This window comes from Jatropha curcas, chromosome 1 (genome assembly GCF_041381405.1).
Source record: "Jatropha curcas cultivar XTBG-Jc1 chromosome 1, XTBG_Jcur_1.0, whole genome shotgun sequence".
NCBI lineage: Eukaryota > Viridiplantae > Streptophyta > Magnoliopsida > Malpighiales > Euphorbiaceae > Jatropha > Jatropha curcas.
Window position 1 is genome coordinate 29,039,166 of NC_143151.1, and position 17,338 is coordinate 29,056,503.

A 17,338-nucleotide genomic window follows, 5' to 3' on the forward strand; every position below is an offset into this window, starting at 1 on the left:
AGTATTCGAACATCATAGTAAAGTAAACAATTATGAAATTTGAAAACTTTAAAGTAATAATTACTCGTGGATATCATTATAAGTATAAGTGATCATTGGTTGATTTATACATTAATTTATTATTATAAAATTGTTGATAATCAAATATAACTGACATTTAGTGTATATATATATATATATATATATATATATATATATATATGAAAGTAAATCTAAGTAGCATATTGTTATTGTTGATGCAATTATTTTATTGCAAAAAACCAAATTATAATCAAATACTATAAGATAAATAAAGTCAACATATAGAACTCAAATTCTTAAAAAATAAAATATTTGTATTTTTGGTGTCTCTAAGTTAATTTTAAACTAAAAAAATACAATGAAATATAATTTAATTTTAAAAATATATAATCTAATAGTTAAAAATAATTATAGCAGCATATATTAATTTTTAATAAGAGATTAGAAAAAAAATTCATGAATTGATTAATCGTTTTGTAATACCCGCATTTTATGTTCATAAGCCTCAGAATTTATCAAATTGAAAATACGAATATTATTTCTATAGCATTTCACATTTAATTGGTATTTCAAAGGTATTTATGATTAAATAATATGGAAGATAAATAATAACCGGTGAAAAGTAAAAGTTAAAAAAAAAAAAACTTAAATTATATATTGAAGATATTGTTTTTAATTTTTATAATGCAGTCAAGCTTTTAAGTTATTAAAATTTAATTCTTACAAAAAATTTGTTTAATAATCTATAGCGAGCCCATATTGTAATCAGAGTATAAGTGGGCTTATTTGGCCCAAAAGCCCATATTGTAAAGATATTGTTTCCTTTTCTTTTTTTTCTTTTTCTTTTTGTTTTTGTATAACTATTAATTAAAAAAAATCATAAAATATAACTAAGTTATCCTGATCCAATTAAATTTGATTATATATACTTCCATCTTGTAGGCATAAAAGAGGGCACAACGCTAATTGCATTGCAACCGAAAGCAATCCCAATTGAGTTTGCTTCATATTTCCAAATTCCAATGGATAGTTAGGCATTTAAGGGAGCACAACCCCAATTGTATGCAACCACCCTAAAATTGCTCTCCTTTCAATTCTCCTCCAAAATATTTTCTCAATGTATATGTATATATATACACATATCTAGTGTCCGTAAATCTTTCTCATCCTTGAAGATATTTATTCACATTGTGAAATAATTGAGACTGATTAACAGATTAAGCGTGCCAGGTATTAAAGTTATAAAAAACTGCTAGCTTAACTTGAACTTCTTAATAAAAGAACTGAAGGATTGACTCTACGACAAATGCTTCATCGACTACTGAAATAAATAGACAATGTTGAAACTAAAAATTGTAGAAATATTGTATATGAAATAAATTGCTTGAAATTGAAATAATATATTAACAATGATTGTAATTGTGAAATAGAAATTGACTTGGAAAAGGGAAATTACAATGAAAATAAAAGAAATTAAAAATGAAATTGCTCGAAATTGAGAGATAATTGCTTGAGAATTGCAATTGAATTGTTCTTAGTTTAATTTTTGGAGTTGATTGTTGGGCCTTCCTTAGTGGTAACTTCTTTTTATCGTGCATTGTGTGAGCAATTGCTATTGATTCCTTGTGTAAATCACCTCCTCTTAACTCATAAATCATCTATTTGACTAATAATTAATTAATTAACTTTGGGCCTCTAATATTTATAAAAGGCCTAATTAATTAATTTAAGCCTAAACAAATTACAAAACCATAAGTCAAATCCATAATACTCAAAAATTAAAATTTGTTGGTGTAAACACAATTTTTATAGGAGCATTACCATCTCTTCATTTGAGTTCATATATATATATTTTATAACTAGGAGAACGAACTCGTGTTCTCAACTTTACAGGATTGAGATCACTTACTATTCCAACTAACACATTATAAGTAATATTATTATTTACTTGATGAGAGAATCATTTCACCTTACAGTGAAATCACAATTCCACTTAATTTCCTATTTAAACTTTTTAAAAATAATTTTTTAAATTTAAATTTATACTTTCATAAAATACATCGATATTTAAATACAAATATACTAATTTGAAAAATCAATTCATAATAATAATTTTAGAATACAATCAATTTTGAATTTTGTTCTATTTTGCAACTATTATATATTAGAAACAAGGAAATTAATCATCAAACTAATAATACATCATTATAACTATAACACGTAATTGGAATAGTAATTCAATAATTGAGTATATATCAACCTTGCATTGAAAATACTAATAACAATTTGGAACACAATAATATAAAACACAAAATAATAATGACAATTTATAAATGTTGATGAAATTATCTAAATAAAAGTTGCACTACAGCAAATTTCAAAGTTGAAATTATAATTAGACACTTAACAAAAACATACTAGTATTTCATTTAATTTTTTTTTTTTTAAAAAAGGAGAACCTACTGGTATTTATTACACTGTATTACAACACGCATATTTCAACTACTTAAACCGATCGGTCTTCTCCTTTTAACTCCTCTTTTTTTAGTTATTGCCATCTTTAACAGACTCAGTGAGTTGCTGTCTAAGTAGCAACACTGTGTAAAACAATCGTCTCGACGGTAAGACCCGGCCCAAACCCAAATAGAACACCCCATTCAAGCCCTTCGCCGGTAGTAGCTTTCCCTTCTTCAATAGATTTCTTTCTCATTTCATCTAAAATGAATAATACACAAGCACTGGACATGTTACCATACTCACTCAATACATGGCGGGTTGCTTTCATTTTCTCTGGTTTTAAGCTGAGTTTAGCTTCAACCTGGTCAAGAATGGCTGGTCCGCCAGGATGAGCAATCCAGAATATAGAGTTCCAGTCATTAATACCAATAGGAGTAAAAGCTTCAACTAAGCTTTTCTCAATATTTTTGGAAATTAATCCAGGAACGTCTTTTAATAAATGAAAAGTTAAACCCACTTCACGTAGATGTCCGTCGATGGCGCCGTCGGAATCCGGCAAGATTGTTTGAGCTGCAGAAACAAGCTCAAACAAAGGACGCTCAACGGAAGTATCTGGATCTGCACCGACAATCAAAGCACCAGCACCATCACCGAACAAAGCTTGACCTACTAAAGAATCCAAATGAGTATCAGACGGACCGCGAAAAGTGACAGCCGTAATTTCCGAGCAAACAACAAGAACTCGGGCGCCTTTATTATTCTCCGCTAAGTCCTTAGCTAAACGGAGAACTGTGCCTCCGGCGTAACAACCCTGTTGATACATCATGAATCTTTTTACGGATGGCCGGAGACCGAGCAGCTTTGTTAGTTGGTAATCACATCCCGGCATGTCCACGCCGGAAGTTGTGCAGAAAATAAGGTGAGTGATTTTGGACTTAGGCTGACCCCATTCTTTAATGGCTTTCGCTGCTGCTTCTTTTCCTAGCTTAGGTACTTCCACAACTACTATGTCTTGGCGAGCATCCAGGGATGGTTCCCAGTAAGCACACATACTTGGGTTTTCTTTCAGGATTTCTTCGTTTAGGTACATGTAACGTTTCTTGATCATTGATTTGTCGCCTGTAGATGTTTCAACAAAAGGTACATATAGTTATAACGAGGATCACATGATTTAGTTGAAGGCTCAAGTGGGAATTAGTCACTATTGAATTTAGTAGACAATCAACAATCATGTGAGATTAGGAATTCCACATGTGATAAAAGTCATTTTATAAAAAATTGACAGTTACAGAATCTGAAACGAAATTAGTCTAAAAAAAAAAAAAAAAAAAACATTTATAAAAACTGACAGTTTCAAACTTGAAATGAAATTAACCTAATTGGTGTTTTAAAAATGATTGCAGGATACCCGTGAAACAAAAAAGGTAAAGAGAAAGTGAAACGTTGTTTCTCATTTCCAATTTTCAGGTGGAAATGTTATTTGGGAGATTCCTAAGATTGATTCTTTAATTTCTTAACAAAGTAAAAAAAAGGAAAAAATCAAAAGTACCATTTTTGTCATTTACTATAATTACAATAGCAATATTTACCAATTTATATAAGTACCATGTTTGTTAATACAGTTGCAAATAATAATGACTTTGAATATATCTATTTATAATCGTATCATATATTACTTAATTACTTCTAAATGAAATTTTCATTTAAAGACACAATAATAATAATAAGAGACCATCACTCTATAAACTGACATTTTAAACTCAACTTGTTAAAATTATATGCGAGTTTAATTTCGATTCAAGTTTGAATCAAATTTCTCTTGATTATTAATCTATAATTAACAAAAATTATGACTTATTGTAGAGCTAAACTGAATTTTGATTTATCGATTGAGTTCAAATAAGCGACCTGGCTCATTTACGAATAATATGTTAATAATTTTCTGGAACATTAAAGAATATGAGGAAGAATTTACTTTCTCTTGAAGAACGATAAATGAGAGGGAAAAAGAAAGAAATGAAATTAACATACACATGCGCTTGAATTTTTCTTTTAACTCAGTCAAGTGGTCGCTTTTGGTGATCCTGAAGTAATAATCAGGATAATCAGCTTGAATAACGCAGTTGGCCGGAGTGGCGGTGCCAATGGCGAGGACGGTGGCCGGCCCTTCGGCACGCTGTGCCTTTCTGATTTGATCCACTGTGACGGCTGCCATTGCTGTAGAGTACGTGGAAGATGAGAAAGGGATACAAGTTATAAATTTCTTTCTTTCTCTCCCGGAGTTGTGGAGAAATGGAGAGGCAATGGGTCGTTTATATATGAGAAAGGGGTAGGTTTCATGGACGATCGGCTGATGACCACGTGGCCATTGAGTTAGCTGACTATTCCAGTGGTAGATATATGGTACCCCATGCATATTTATTGTTGAATTTTAGGTAGCTTCAAGGGCTTCTTTTTTTTTTTTTTGAAAAAATATCATGATTTTTATAATTTTATTTTGAAATTATGGTTTTTTAGAATATTGTTACTTAGTAATATACAATTAAAATTTATAAATTTCTGTTGTCTATTTTTAATAATATTGTTGGTAATCGGCCTCAATATTGAAAGAGAATATAAATTTAATTTATAGAAAACATATTTATTGAATGGGTTACGTTTTGAAAGAGAAATTATACATTTAATTTGAAAAAAATTTACTATTTTGATAATTTTTTTATATTTCATTAACATTTTGATTATTAAAATTAAAATTAATGTACAATTAAATGAAATGTATTGATTTTAATAATTTTGAATTTAATTTTATAAGTTTATACTAAATTTTATTTGAAAATTGTGGTTGACATGATTTATTTTGTAATTTCTTAATTTGTTCTCCTTTTATTTTTTTTTTCCAACTATTTTGTTGTGTTAGGTCCGCACAAGTGTTGGTGATGGCTTGAAAATTCCGCCCTATACCTTGTAAAATCATAACTGAAAAAGTAGCTAGCAACAAGCATTTAGAAAAGGAAAGGAAGCCTTTCAAAAAAACAAAAAAAAAAAAAGGTATTTATATAATTCTTATATTTTGTTTTCAATGTGCTATTTTTATATGGAAATAAATCTATTTTTGAGTCCTTAATTTCTTGAAAATTATTTTTTCGATCCCTTATTGTTTAATGAAAGTCGTGAAGTTTTCAATCTACAGAGGTCTGAGAATTTTTTTTCTGTTATTTATTTTTTTTGAAACTTAGTAATTCATTAATAATAAAAATGTAATTTTGAATATATTATGATATTTTCATAGGAATAAAAAACATATAAAAAATTAAAATTTTCTGTTTAGAAATGATCTTGAAAAAAAAAAACTAAAATTATATAGTCTTCATACGAAATCATATTTGAAACATATAAAATCTAAAAAATTATTATTGCTAGAGTGACCATTCATGAGATTAATAAAAAAAAATGAAATTAAGGGTGTTACAAAATCAATTTTAAAATGTAAATCAATTTTAAAATTTAAAGGTTAAGTTATGTATTTGCCTAATATAATTATTTCTATAAAGGTAGAGTATGTACCACAGAAGCAGTGAGGGACAAGAGGCTGGCAAGGGCCAGAGCGTCCGTTGCTGCACATAAATGTTGTGTACGAAATACGAACAAAGATTCCATAAACAATGAATTGGAATTCTGAGGATATGGGTTTAAAAATAGATTTTGACTTTTCAGAATATAAGATTAAAAAACAAAGAAGAAGAAGAAGAAGAAGAAGAAGTGGTGTATTAGAAAATTATTTTCTATTTCAAGAGAACTGCTTGCTATTTGCTTTCGTTGACTCTTCGCACTACAGGAATACCACACGTTTAATAAACTTTAATATAATCTAAATTTCTTGTGTTCAGATCTATTACTCATAGAATTTGTTTAATAAGAATATATAATAATCGGAAGCGTACCTTGATCCATAATAGTAAATCTATGTTATGAGTTACCTCGTTGCGACAATTCGATTCTCTCCGTAACAGCAGATCTACATTTCTTCCTTATGTGTTTAAGGCAGCTGTCACACTCTCTCTATTTTGTTTTCTTTTCTATGTGTACCCTAAACTGTCGATTCCTTTTACTTTTATAAGGCAGAGGATGGGTATTAAAACCTTAACTGGCTCTTATCCATTAAACCCAATAACCATCATCGTGTACCACCTTAATTAGAACCAACCCTTTAATCACATGGGCTATATATAGATTATTAAATAATCTAAAATTGTCAACTAATACGATTAATTAATTAAGAGATATTAAGAAATTAGTTTTAATTTAATCTGATTATTCTCTTATTAGTATATATATATATTTTTTTTTTCTTTGAGAATGAAAAAATAATATATTAAGAAGATGAATCGCTCAATACAAGATGGGAAATAGAGGTAGGAACCTCTTCAATCAAAATAGCCAAAATAAGGAAGAAAATGCTATAGCAGAGAAGAGCATGAGCAACCTCATTTCCTGCTCTATGGCTCCGAGTACATTTCCATTAAATACGTTAAGAATCGGAGCCTTAGAAAAAAATTAATTAAATCAAATTTCGAAGCCTTAAAAGTAAATTAATTAAATCAAATTTAATTATATATTTAATATTGGGCTTATAATGAGTCGGACTTACCTTTAATATAAAATGACCTAAGTCATTTTGATTGGTTCACATTTCACATTATATGTCATTTTAGTTAATTGTATTTATCCAATATAAGATTATCCACATACTCCAACAAAATAGCGTTAGAAAGCACAAGCTTAATGCTCTATGGGTGTGAGTACATTTCATTTTGGTATCAAGTATCAGCAGCTCAATGCTGATACTTGATAATATAAGTTTTTGTATTATTTAAATTTTTTTGACCAAACTTATTATTATTTTAATTTTTATTCTTTTTGGATATTTTGTTAAAATTAAACCTTATATATATGATATTTATTAAATTGTCCTTTTATCAATTTGCTTATAGTGCCTAGATTCTTACGCTGCGATCAACATAGTATTAGTATTGGTTTGAATCTTATAGAGAAAAATAAAAAAAATAAAAAATTAAGAAAGAAAGACAATTTGTATCTATTTAGAACGAGGGTTATGATGACAATGTCAATTGTAATATAAATGTCATTAACTTCTGAAATTCTGAAATTTTCTCATGTTTCTTGGAGGGTTCACAGCTTTAAACGATCGGCTTCTTCATGCTGTTACTGTAACCTATTCTAGAATTTGCTTATAATTTTTTGGTTTTTTTCTTTTTTACTTACTAAAAAAGCAATTCTGAGATTTTGAAAATAGTTGAATTCAATCGACAGTAGATGGAAGGCTTATAAAACGATAAGAAGATTTGTAATTCATCTGATTAAAAAAATACATACTCTTGGTGTAATTACAGGAAGAAGATGGTAATTCTTTTATTGTACGCATGCAGTGATCCCTTAACGAACAATAAATTTTTCTTTCCAATAATTAAATTCTTGAAGTTGTTAGCATGAAAAAAGTTCGTCCATTCTAGATAACATGAAAGTAACAGCTATCAGAATCATTTCGAAGTCAAGGAGAGAGATTTCGCGAGCTCGACCAAAATTCTAAAACATGAAACAGTTGAAACTTGAAGGTGGGTTAATTTTCAAATATTTGAAAACATGGTGTTTGTCATTAATTACTCCTATTGTTGATTAAGAAAATTTGCAAATTTTCTTTTTTCAAAGATCATATGCCTATTTGCATGGAGGATAGGAGATAAGCATGTGCTATTTTCGTATTCTTGGAATCTCAGCAAGAATATTACGTGAGAGTACACAAGTTTTAAAATTCTAATTAAATAAATTCAGTCAATTAAAAATACAATAACTATATTACTTTTAATTATTAGTTTTGGTACATCATAATCTTTTTTTTTTTAAAAAAAAAAACAAGAAATAAAAGTTCAAAGTTGAACATTTTATAGTCAGATTTTGAATTATTAGCTCTTATATGTATCCAATGCATTTGAGAGTAACAGGGGAATTTAAGCCACAAATTAATGTCTGAAAGAAATGAATGCATAGCTCAACCAACTGAATTAATGAGATGTAGCAGTTATGGGCAAAACATGGCAGTAAAGACCTACCTAACCCCTCTTGTTCCTCTTTAGGTTGTTCATGTTCATGTTCATGTTCTAGTCCCTACTTATCTATCATTCATACCTAACCACTCCTTCCTTTGTCTTCTCTTCTACCAGTCATTTTGGCCCACAAAATACACCATTCCCACTCAGCAGCCATCAAGTTCCAGTACATCTTTTCCAACGTCATGGCCCCGGTTTCGATTTGTAATAGAGGGAACCAAAGTAAACTTTGTGCTCTGATTAAAATAACATGCCAGTTTTCATTTTGATTTTCATTTGGAAATCCAAATAGAATCTTGTAATAAGTTTATGTCATTAATCGTAGAAGTATGCAAACGGTTTATTTCATCATAACTTAATCAAATCGATCCAAATTAAACAAACTGAAATTTTTTACAGCAAAAATCAATTTGATCGCTTTTTTAAAACGAACCAAATTGGATTGAACTAATTTATTTTTTGGTTTGATTTTATTTTTTTTAGTTTTGTGATTTAACTCAAAAATTACTTATTGCTTCAAATAATTAAAATAACTATTGAAAACAACAAAATATTTGAATTTCGATTTGATTCGATTAAATACATTCAGTTTGATTCAGTTTTTCCATCTATACAAAAATTGAACAAAACAAAAATCTGAATCTTCAAATCAAAACTCAGAAAGAGCGAGAGTAAATATCCTTCATTTGACATTATAGCTATTTTTATAATTATCATTAGTTGCTTTTTTACAATCTTTCACTTGAAACACAATTGGATAAGCATATGCTCCTCTCCCTTCTAAACTGAAGAACAATTGGAGATTTAGATCACATGCCTTGCACTTTATTTTTGTTTTTGCCGTGTTGCTAAAGTTCAAAGCCAAGCATCCCTCCTGCATGAGCAAAACACTTAAAACACAAACTAACAATCATCCAAACCAACCTCCAACTGTATATAAACATTGAGATTTTTTCAATTTGAAGCTCAGAGCAAGAAAATTTTATACCAAGAGCGATTTGTCTTCTTGAAGTTGAAAAGGCACAATGAACCGTTTCATTCTTGTAATGTTGCTGCTGATATGCATAGGAGCAGAACAGGTTCAGGGACAAAAAGCACTTGCAAAATGCCTGTCGACTTGTGGGGAAAGTATTCTAAAATGTGCACTCGGTTGTGCGCCAACGGGAATGCCGCAGTTGGCCAAGTGCATCCTCAAGTGTGGTGTTGCTAACTTCTCGTGCATGGAAAAATGTGTTGGATCACCTGTTAGACCGCCGCCGCCGCCGCCACCACCGTCGCCACCTCTATTGCCTGTGCATTAACAATTCTGGTACCTGCAAGTGTCAGGATACATAATAATGTGGCAGTGTTATACTGCTAGCCCAAAAATAAAGGATAACAGGCTACTTGCAGCGTAAACGCAGTCCAAATAGAAACTTACTATGTATGAATGCCATTATTGATTTGTAATGAAAAAATAATAATTAAAAACTTGAACTTGATTTGATTAATAGATAATATCTGAAACAACAAGATTCTGCAGCAGAAGCTGAACAGGTGTTTTTTCAGGGTAAATATTTTTATCAGTACATTACATTGCAGGATATACAGTTTCATGCCTAGTTTTGTTGCCCTCGACTCTTCTTTTCCTCAATACCGGATTGAGAAAATCTACGTCGAAGGACATCTAGCACATCTTCTATTTTTACGTCTTTAAGAGCCAAGAGAACCATGGTATGGTATAGCACATCTCCCATCTCTGAAGCAGTTCGTGCACTATGCTCATTTTCTTCTATTGTTCGGCATAATTCATCTGCCTCTTCCCTACAAATGACAACGTTGGTAATGATCATCTAATGTTGAAGAGGCTCATATAATCCTTCTCATAAAATAAAAGCAATATAACCTAAATTGAAGAAATCTCAAATGATATTAATCGTAGAACTAAAAAGAAAAACCAGAACCTAATGCAGTAAGGGGGCAAAAGATAGGAATAAGTCTAACTAACACAGGACTGCATCTTATTTTTCTCTTTTTGTATTTCTATTTTTTTTTCTTTTTTAAACAAAGGGAGGAATTGATAAAAATAAAGTAAGAGAGAAAATTTAGCCTACCGAGCTTTCTTTTACAATAGGAACCATGTAGGAACCTTTACAAATCAATTCTAGTCAAGCAGGTCACCTACCGGATTTTTGAACACAATAAGTTGCGATCGAGTAGTAATCGCTTAGTCCAAGAGGGTTTTCCATCTTCTGGCACTACTAATTCTGCTTTACGCTGGGAAATTGTTGACTCTAATGAATACAAAGTGGTTGATGCCAACCTATTACCCTCCACCTGTAACAGATAATGAAGTTTGCTTAAAAATCCATAAATTGACAATTTTTCAGAAAATGCAAAATTAAGGAATGGATAACCACTTCAAGTGAAATGAGAATATTGAACCTGTTTATTTTCTAGAAAATCAGTAACTGATGTATAATAGCAAGTTTCTGACCCAGTGTGGCAGGTAGGTCCATCAGGCTTCCCAAGGTAAATTATCTGCAAGAAACCTAAACTAAATAAATATAAAGCACAATCAACGAAGAATATTTCATAAGTTTTGGCTATAGGTTGTTCAAAACATACAGAGTCACGATCACAATCAAGAAAGATGTCATGGACATTGATGAAATTGTTGGAGGTTTCTCCCTTTATCCACAATGTTGACCGTGACCGACTGTAAAATGTTGCCTTTCGAGAGGAAATGGTTGTAGCTAGTGCATCCCTGTTCACAAAGCCTTGCATTAATATGGCTCCTGTGTCAATATTTTGAGCAATAGCCACTGCCAAACCTTTGTCATCCCATTTTACACTGTCTAACAATGTTTCAACCTAAAATTGGACAGTTAGTCAACTCCAGCTTATGTTTATAGGCAAATTAAACTTAAGGTGATGCAACACTTAGAAGGATAGCAATATATTACAGTGTATGATTGAATTATTTAAAATATTCAATCTATCGGCAAAGAAATCACAAGAAGCAACCAGAGGCTAATTTGCATAACATGAATAATTAATTCATAAATATTCCATGACTAAAAAAAACTGTTAGTTTAAACATATTGAGAATTGCTTTAAAAGAATCATCCCACAGTGAAAAGATAAAACAAAAAAAAAAAGCACAGTATTGATGTGATCTTTAGAGCTAAAAGTGACAGAAAGGCATTCTTCTTGTAAGATAAAAACAAATTGGCTTTGCTACTTATTCGTGAGAGTCCAAGTGAATCATTCACTGTTACTCTATGCACATATACACAACATTTCAATCAGCATAATTAAAGCATTAACTCATACAAAAACCAGCAAGAATGACAAGTACATGATTAGAAAAGTAAACAAGCACACGCATTTTGGGGAAGAAAGGCAGGAGGAAATGTAGAGACCAGATGTAGCTCATATAATAATTAACCAAGTATTACTAGGCGATGATGGACACCTCCAAAAGAAGGCAAATATCAAAATTGGAAAACCCATGTAACATATTTGCTTTCCTCCCTTTTATTTTCCAGACATGTAACGATCCCTACTGCAAATGACACAGGTGGACACCTGACTATGTCTTGAGTGGTGCAGTGTACGGAGATTGATTGTGCTCAAGCAAATATATGCAAATGCAAAACAAATCAACTAGAGATTTAGAGTCCAGATGTAGCTCAAATAATAATTAAACCAATATTATTGGGCAACGATGAACACTTAAAAGAGATGGTTAAAAGAAAAACGGGAAACCCATATATCAAATTTCCTACACTTCCTTTGATTTTCCAGACATGTAACAATCCCTACCACAAAAGACATAGGTAGACATCTGACTATGTCTGATTGAACAACGCAATGCGTGAAGTCTTGAGTGGCGGAGTATACAGAGATTAATTGTGCTCAAGCAAATATATGCAAACGCAAATCAAACCAAGAGATGTAGAGTCCAGATGTAGCTCAAATAATAATTAAATCAATATTATTGGGCAACGATGGACACTTACAAGAGATGGTTAAAAGAAAAACGGGAAACCCATAAATCAAATTTCCTCTCTTTCTTTGATTTTCCAGACATGTAACAATCCCTACCGCAAAGAGAAAGGTAGACATCTGACTATGTCTGATTGAATCAACCAAATCTCTACATACATAATGCATGAAGTCTTGAGTGGTATAGTGTACAGAGATTGCATATGCTCAAGCAAATATATGCAAATGCAAAACAAGTCAATGAGAGAGATGCAGAGTCCAGATGTAGCTCAAATAATAATTAACCAATATTATTGGGCAACGATGGACACTTACAAGAGATGGTTAAAAGAAAAACGGGAAACCCATAAATCAAATTTCCTCTCTTTCTTTGATTTTCCAGACATGTAACAATCCCTACCGCAAAGAGAAAGGTAGACATCTGACTATGTCTGATTGAATCAACCAAATCTCTACATACATAATGCATGAAGTCTTGAGTGGTATAGTGTACAGAGATTGCATATGCTCAAGCAAATATATGCAAATGCAAAACAAGTCAATGAGAGAGATGTAGAGTCCAGATGTAGCTCAAATAATAATTAACCAATATTATTGGGCAACGATGGACACTTACAAGAGATGGTTAAAAGAAAAACGGGAAACCCATAAATCAAATTTCCTCTCTTTCTTTGATTTTCCAGACATGTAACAATCCCTACCACGATAATACACAGTAGGCATCTGACTATGTCTGGTATAAAATCATTGCAATCAAACCGCCTTGAAGTAGACTCAAAAATGAAATATTAGCACTTCGCAGCCAATCTTTAGTGAAAAAGCAATTTTTTTTCACTACACTAACAATTCGACATTTAAGAGACAATCAACAAAATCGCAGATAATTGAAGTTAATTTGTGCATTTAGTTACCTTAGATTCAACAGAGAGATCTTTATCAGATTTCTTTACAGAAGCTAAAATTAAACGAGAGTTCTTTCTCTTATTGTCATCGTCTCCTCTGAAACCAATATGAGGAAAGAAGGCACAGCTTCTTGACGAAAACCTTAGAGATTGAATACAGTGCAAAGATGAAGCCGCCATTGCAAGCGCAGAAAAGCAAATGCTCCTCCTCTAAGCTCTTTCGCTCATCCTGCAACAAACCAAGACCGATGCCTCATTATAGCTTAATCAATGGAAGCATATTGGATCTCCACATATGAAGCTTAAATGAATATTACCTCGCTATTTAGAAACGACCTTAAGCCTTTGAAGCAATGGCCGCGGCGTCTGTCTTCTCACTCCATTGGCATTGCAGTGTTAGGGTTTTAAAGAGGAGAAGAGTATCATAAAAAAATACTTAAAAATGAGGGACATAAGTAGAGTCACTCGCGCGTGACGTAGTCCAAGTGACTGCCAATGAAATGAAATTATGAAAGCGTAACTCGGAAGCCGTTCGATGAAAATAATAATTGATCACTTCCTGTATTGCCCAAACTTTGAAACTTCCACTTCACTGTTTGGGTTTGCCCGGCGAAAATGATGGACTGTGAAGCAATTAACACATTTCACTCTACCTCACCCCCTCTGCCATCGCCGCGGCGGATTAATGTGTCTGTATCTCCTAAGAGAAACCCGGCAGATAGATGCTTCGGTTGTGGAGAATGTGGACACTGGAAAATGGATTGCCCTAATAAAATGGCAAAGAAATCACACCCTTCTAGTCCTTATCCTCCTCAAGCTCTTCACCAGATGAGTATGACGCAGTGGTTCGGTGTCCTTGTGGTCGAGGCAAGTGTCGCATTCTCACCTCTTATACACCGAAAAATCCTAAAAGGAGGTTCTACACTTGCCCTGTTGATAAATCATCGGTTAGTCATTCTTTTTTCAGTTGTTAGCTGCTAAAAGAATTTCTAGTTGTAGTGTAAATTAGATCGATATACGTTTGTTTTGTTAATTTTAAACAATTTTTATTCAGGGACCTTGTGGGTTTTTTAAATGGTGCGATGAATTAAGTAATAAAGCTCCTTTATGTCCTTGTGGTGCTGGGACTTGTAGACTGACTAGATGTTTTTCTGGCCCGGATAAAGGAAGAAGGTACTTTGCTTGCCGGGTTAAGAAAGTATGTTCTTTTGAATTCATTTATTTATTTATTTTGTGCTAATTGGGTATGATAATGAAGAAGTTTGCTTGAAATAATTGATTCCGTTGATTGAAGAATTCTTGCTATGCTATCCTCTGTTGATCTCTACTGCGAGATCAAAAACTGGAGCCATATCTGTTTGCAGGTAGCTCAGCGAAGAAGCAAGCATTTTTGAGTTGTCTGAAATGTAACTGTTTTGATAATATTTTTACTTTCCGTAAGAACCTCTTTTTTTCTGATTTTTGCTTTTTTCATATGCTTTGTGTGTGTTGGCTTGTTTCCTGACTCCTAAAACAGGCCATAAGCAACTCATCAGTTGTATATGTATACTTACATGTATGGATTGCATTGATTGCATCTCTGTCATAACAAGTTTTCTTCTTTATGTAACATGCATGGAAGACAACTAAACAAAGCTTTTTTTTCCCCTGCAAATATACAATTCGGTTACCCATTTGTTCATTTTTTTTTGGGGTAAAATAAGGTAATATGATGTCCTTCGGTTTAAATTTTTGTAAAATATGTGACTTGATTTGTGCAATTTATTATGAAATTGCATGTTGTCATGTGTCTGAAAAATCTCATCCAAGAACCCCAGACATGTCAACTGCTTGTAGTTCAACTGACATTTGAAATAGGTTTGTCTAACTAGCATTGGGAATTTGGATTCATCTCCGAGTCTGAGTCATGTATCATGTATCTGATGATCTCATAATTAAGCGTTCTTTAGCTGTTTATCTTCGCCATGATAATATTCTGAGTGTGATGCAGAGCCAAGGAGCTTGTTCTTTTTTCCAGTGGGCTGATTCTGAAGTAAATACTATGATGGAGAGGTGTGTAGGTGGATGGGAGGGCCACACATCTCTTCAGTTCAACAATGTAAATAACAAAGAAGTCACAGTTGCTTCTGTGATAGAAATCGTTGGAAATATTGACTCGGAGAAGAAAGAAGACACTTCTGAGATAGAGGCACCAGTTGTTATTGCACGTGCAGAGCAAGTTTCAGAAGGTTCAGCTAATCCGATAACAGATGTGGCCCCTCAAGCGATTGTCCATGTTGCGGGTGGCACTCAAAAGGAGGTAATCACTCTTCTCTTATTCCTGTTCCTTCTGCCTGATTACTGATTATTGTTTTATAGGAATCCGGAGACGAGGATATTGACTTCTTCTCAAATGTTATTCAGGTCGTTCCCATGCTTCTTGAAGAAGAAGTGGACGAGATCATTTCATCTCCAGGGGCAGCTTCGAATATAGATTTGAGGGTAGCCGAGATTTTGGACAACCTTCGGTACCTTGCTAATTACGAGCCAGACTTTGCCTCTGATGAGAAGTTATCCTCAAGATTTTATAAAGACATCGAATACCTTTGTTGAAATGCAAAAGGGAAACATGTTGATCAAAGAGGCCTTGAAGCAATTACAGAGATGGTTCGAGACTTCCCTCTCTTCCAAAGTGATATCACAGCTGCAATTAGTTTTTCCTCTCGGCTGGATGAAAAGCGTTTGATAGCTGAGCACCAAGACGCCTCCTTAAGCAAGGTTAAGGTTGCCGGCATGTTAAAAGCGAAGAAAAAGAAGGCCCCTGCTCTTGGAGAAAGCTCAGCTAGAAGCTCGTTTGGCCGAAATCAATACTCCTGAACTCGTTCTGCAATTGGAAGTGGAAGAACTAATACAACAGGTTCAACTTGAAGTCACCAAGACTGAGAAGGCCAAGGGTGAGGTAGCAGCTGATGAAGGAAAGAAAGATAAATTCGAACTCAAGCGTCGAATTGCCGAAGATAGTATCAAGAAGTTTTTTGAAGTTGTCTTCCCAAGACAAAATCAACTTCTGAGACTGTGTCCAGGCAATTCAATTTGTTGTTCTGGTGATTAATTTAATCAACCCAGTCGGTTAGACCGTTTTCTTTCAAATCAAGTATTTGTAAAACATACCTGTAAATATCTTTACCTGTGCTTGGAGCGTAGGTATTAATATCCGGTGAATCATTATCGGTGAAAGTGGGCGGCTTCTTCGGCCGATTCAAAGCTCTTTCCTGGTTGATTCTGTAATGATTTTGAATCGGCCATTGACGAGTACAGATGTTGGCAGCTCAAATTTATTCATCTACTATCTCTGAAGCAGTGCGTGCACAGTGCCCTGTGCTGATTCTCCTCTATTTTGTTCTGCATAATTCATCTGCAACATCTTCCCTACAACTTACGAGGTTGGTAATGATCTAACGTTGAAGAAGCTCATAGAATCTCTCATAAAATAAAGCAATATACCTGAAAAAATATTTAATAGAAATTTATTTTTTTAAAACAACTATAAATAAAATGATAGAAAGATATTAGTTTAAAAAAATAAATGATCTTATATGTAATTATGTTCATATGATTAATGAATTCATAAATATAAATTAGCTACTAATTGACAAAAATTTCAAAATGTAGCTTGTGCAATCAGCATTGATCGATATTTTTATCAGCTATTAATAGTAAGTCAAAATTAAATAATGAAACATAAATACGATTCGTTAAAATTATGAGATTAAGATTGAGTTTAAATGAGTTTATATCATGACCGGATCGACTTATATATGATGGCTTAAAATGTACATATTATAGATTGGTTAGTGGACCGCT

General features: G+C 32.5%; 3 protein-coding genes across 6 annotated transcripts; 1 reads left to right on the forward strand and 2 right to left on the reverse strand.

Annotated features, from left to right (window-relative positions):
* Nucleotides 1-2,424: 2,424 nt before the first annotated feature.
* On the reverse strand, nucleotides 2,425-4,776 carry LOC105630228 (chalcone synthase 3). The gene is made up of 2 exons (XM_012211989.4): nucleotides 4,510-4,776; nucleotides 2,425-3,597 (listed from the first exon to the last, which is right to left on the reverse strand). The coding sequence occupies exons 1-2, from the start codon at nucleotides 4,691-4,693 to the stop codon at nucleotides 2,606-2,608; spliced, it is 1,176 nt and encodes a 391-aa protein (XP_012067379.1). The 5' UTR covers nucleotides 4,694-4,776; the 3' UTR covers nucleotides 2,425-2,605.
* A 5,287-nt stretch (nucleotides 4,777-10,063) lies between these two features.
* Nucleotides 10,064-13,951, reverse strand: AT-IE (histidine biosynthesis bifunctional protein (HISIE)). The gene is made up of 6 exons (XM_012211990.4): nucleotides 13,813-13,951; nucleotides 13,505-13,724; nucleotides 11,211-11,456; nucleotides 11,028-11,123; nucleotides 10,768-10,919; nucleotides 10,064-10,406 (listed from the first exon to the last, which is right to left on the reverse strand). The coding sequence occupies exons 2-6, from the start codon at nucleotides 13,673-13,675 to the stop codon at nucleotides 10,202-10,204; spliced, it is 870 nt and encodes a 289-aa protein (XP_012067380.1). The 5' UTR covers nucleotides 13,676-13,724; nucleotides 13,813-13,951; the 3' UTR covers nucleotides 10,064-10,201.
* Nucleotides 13,952-14,106: 155 nt separating this feature from the next.
* On the forward strand, nucleotides 14,107-16,831 carry LOC105630379 (uncharacterized). 4 transcript variants are annotated; one of them, XM_020677850.3, is made up of 4 exons: nucleotides 14,107-14,442; nucleotides 14,550-14,693; nucleotides 15,486-15,794; nucleotides 15,854-16,831. In XM_020677850.3, exons 3-4 carry the CDS (start codon nucleotides 15,537-15,539, stop codon nucleotides 16,085-16,087), a joined length of 492 nt encoding a protein of 163 aa, XP_020533509.1. In that variant the 5' UTR covers nucleotides 14,107-14,442; nucleotides 14,550-14,693; nucleotides 15,486-15,536; the 3' UTR covers nucleotides 16,088-16,831. The 4 variants fall into 4 exon arrangements, with proteins under 4 accessions (XP_020533509.1, XP_020533510.1, XP_089574443.1 ...); XM_020677851.3 differs by having other exon boundaries at nucleotides 14,550-14,668; XM_089718317.1 differs by having other exon boundaries at nucleotides 14,550-15,794.
* The last annotated feature ends 507 nt before the right edge of the window (nucleotides 16,832-17,338 follow it).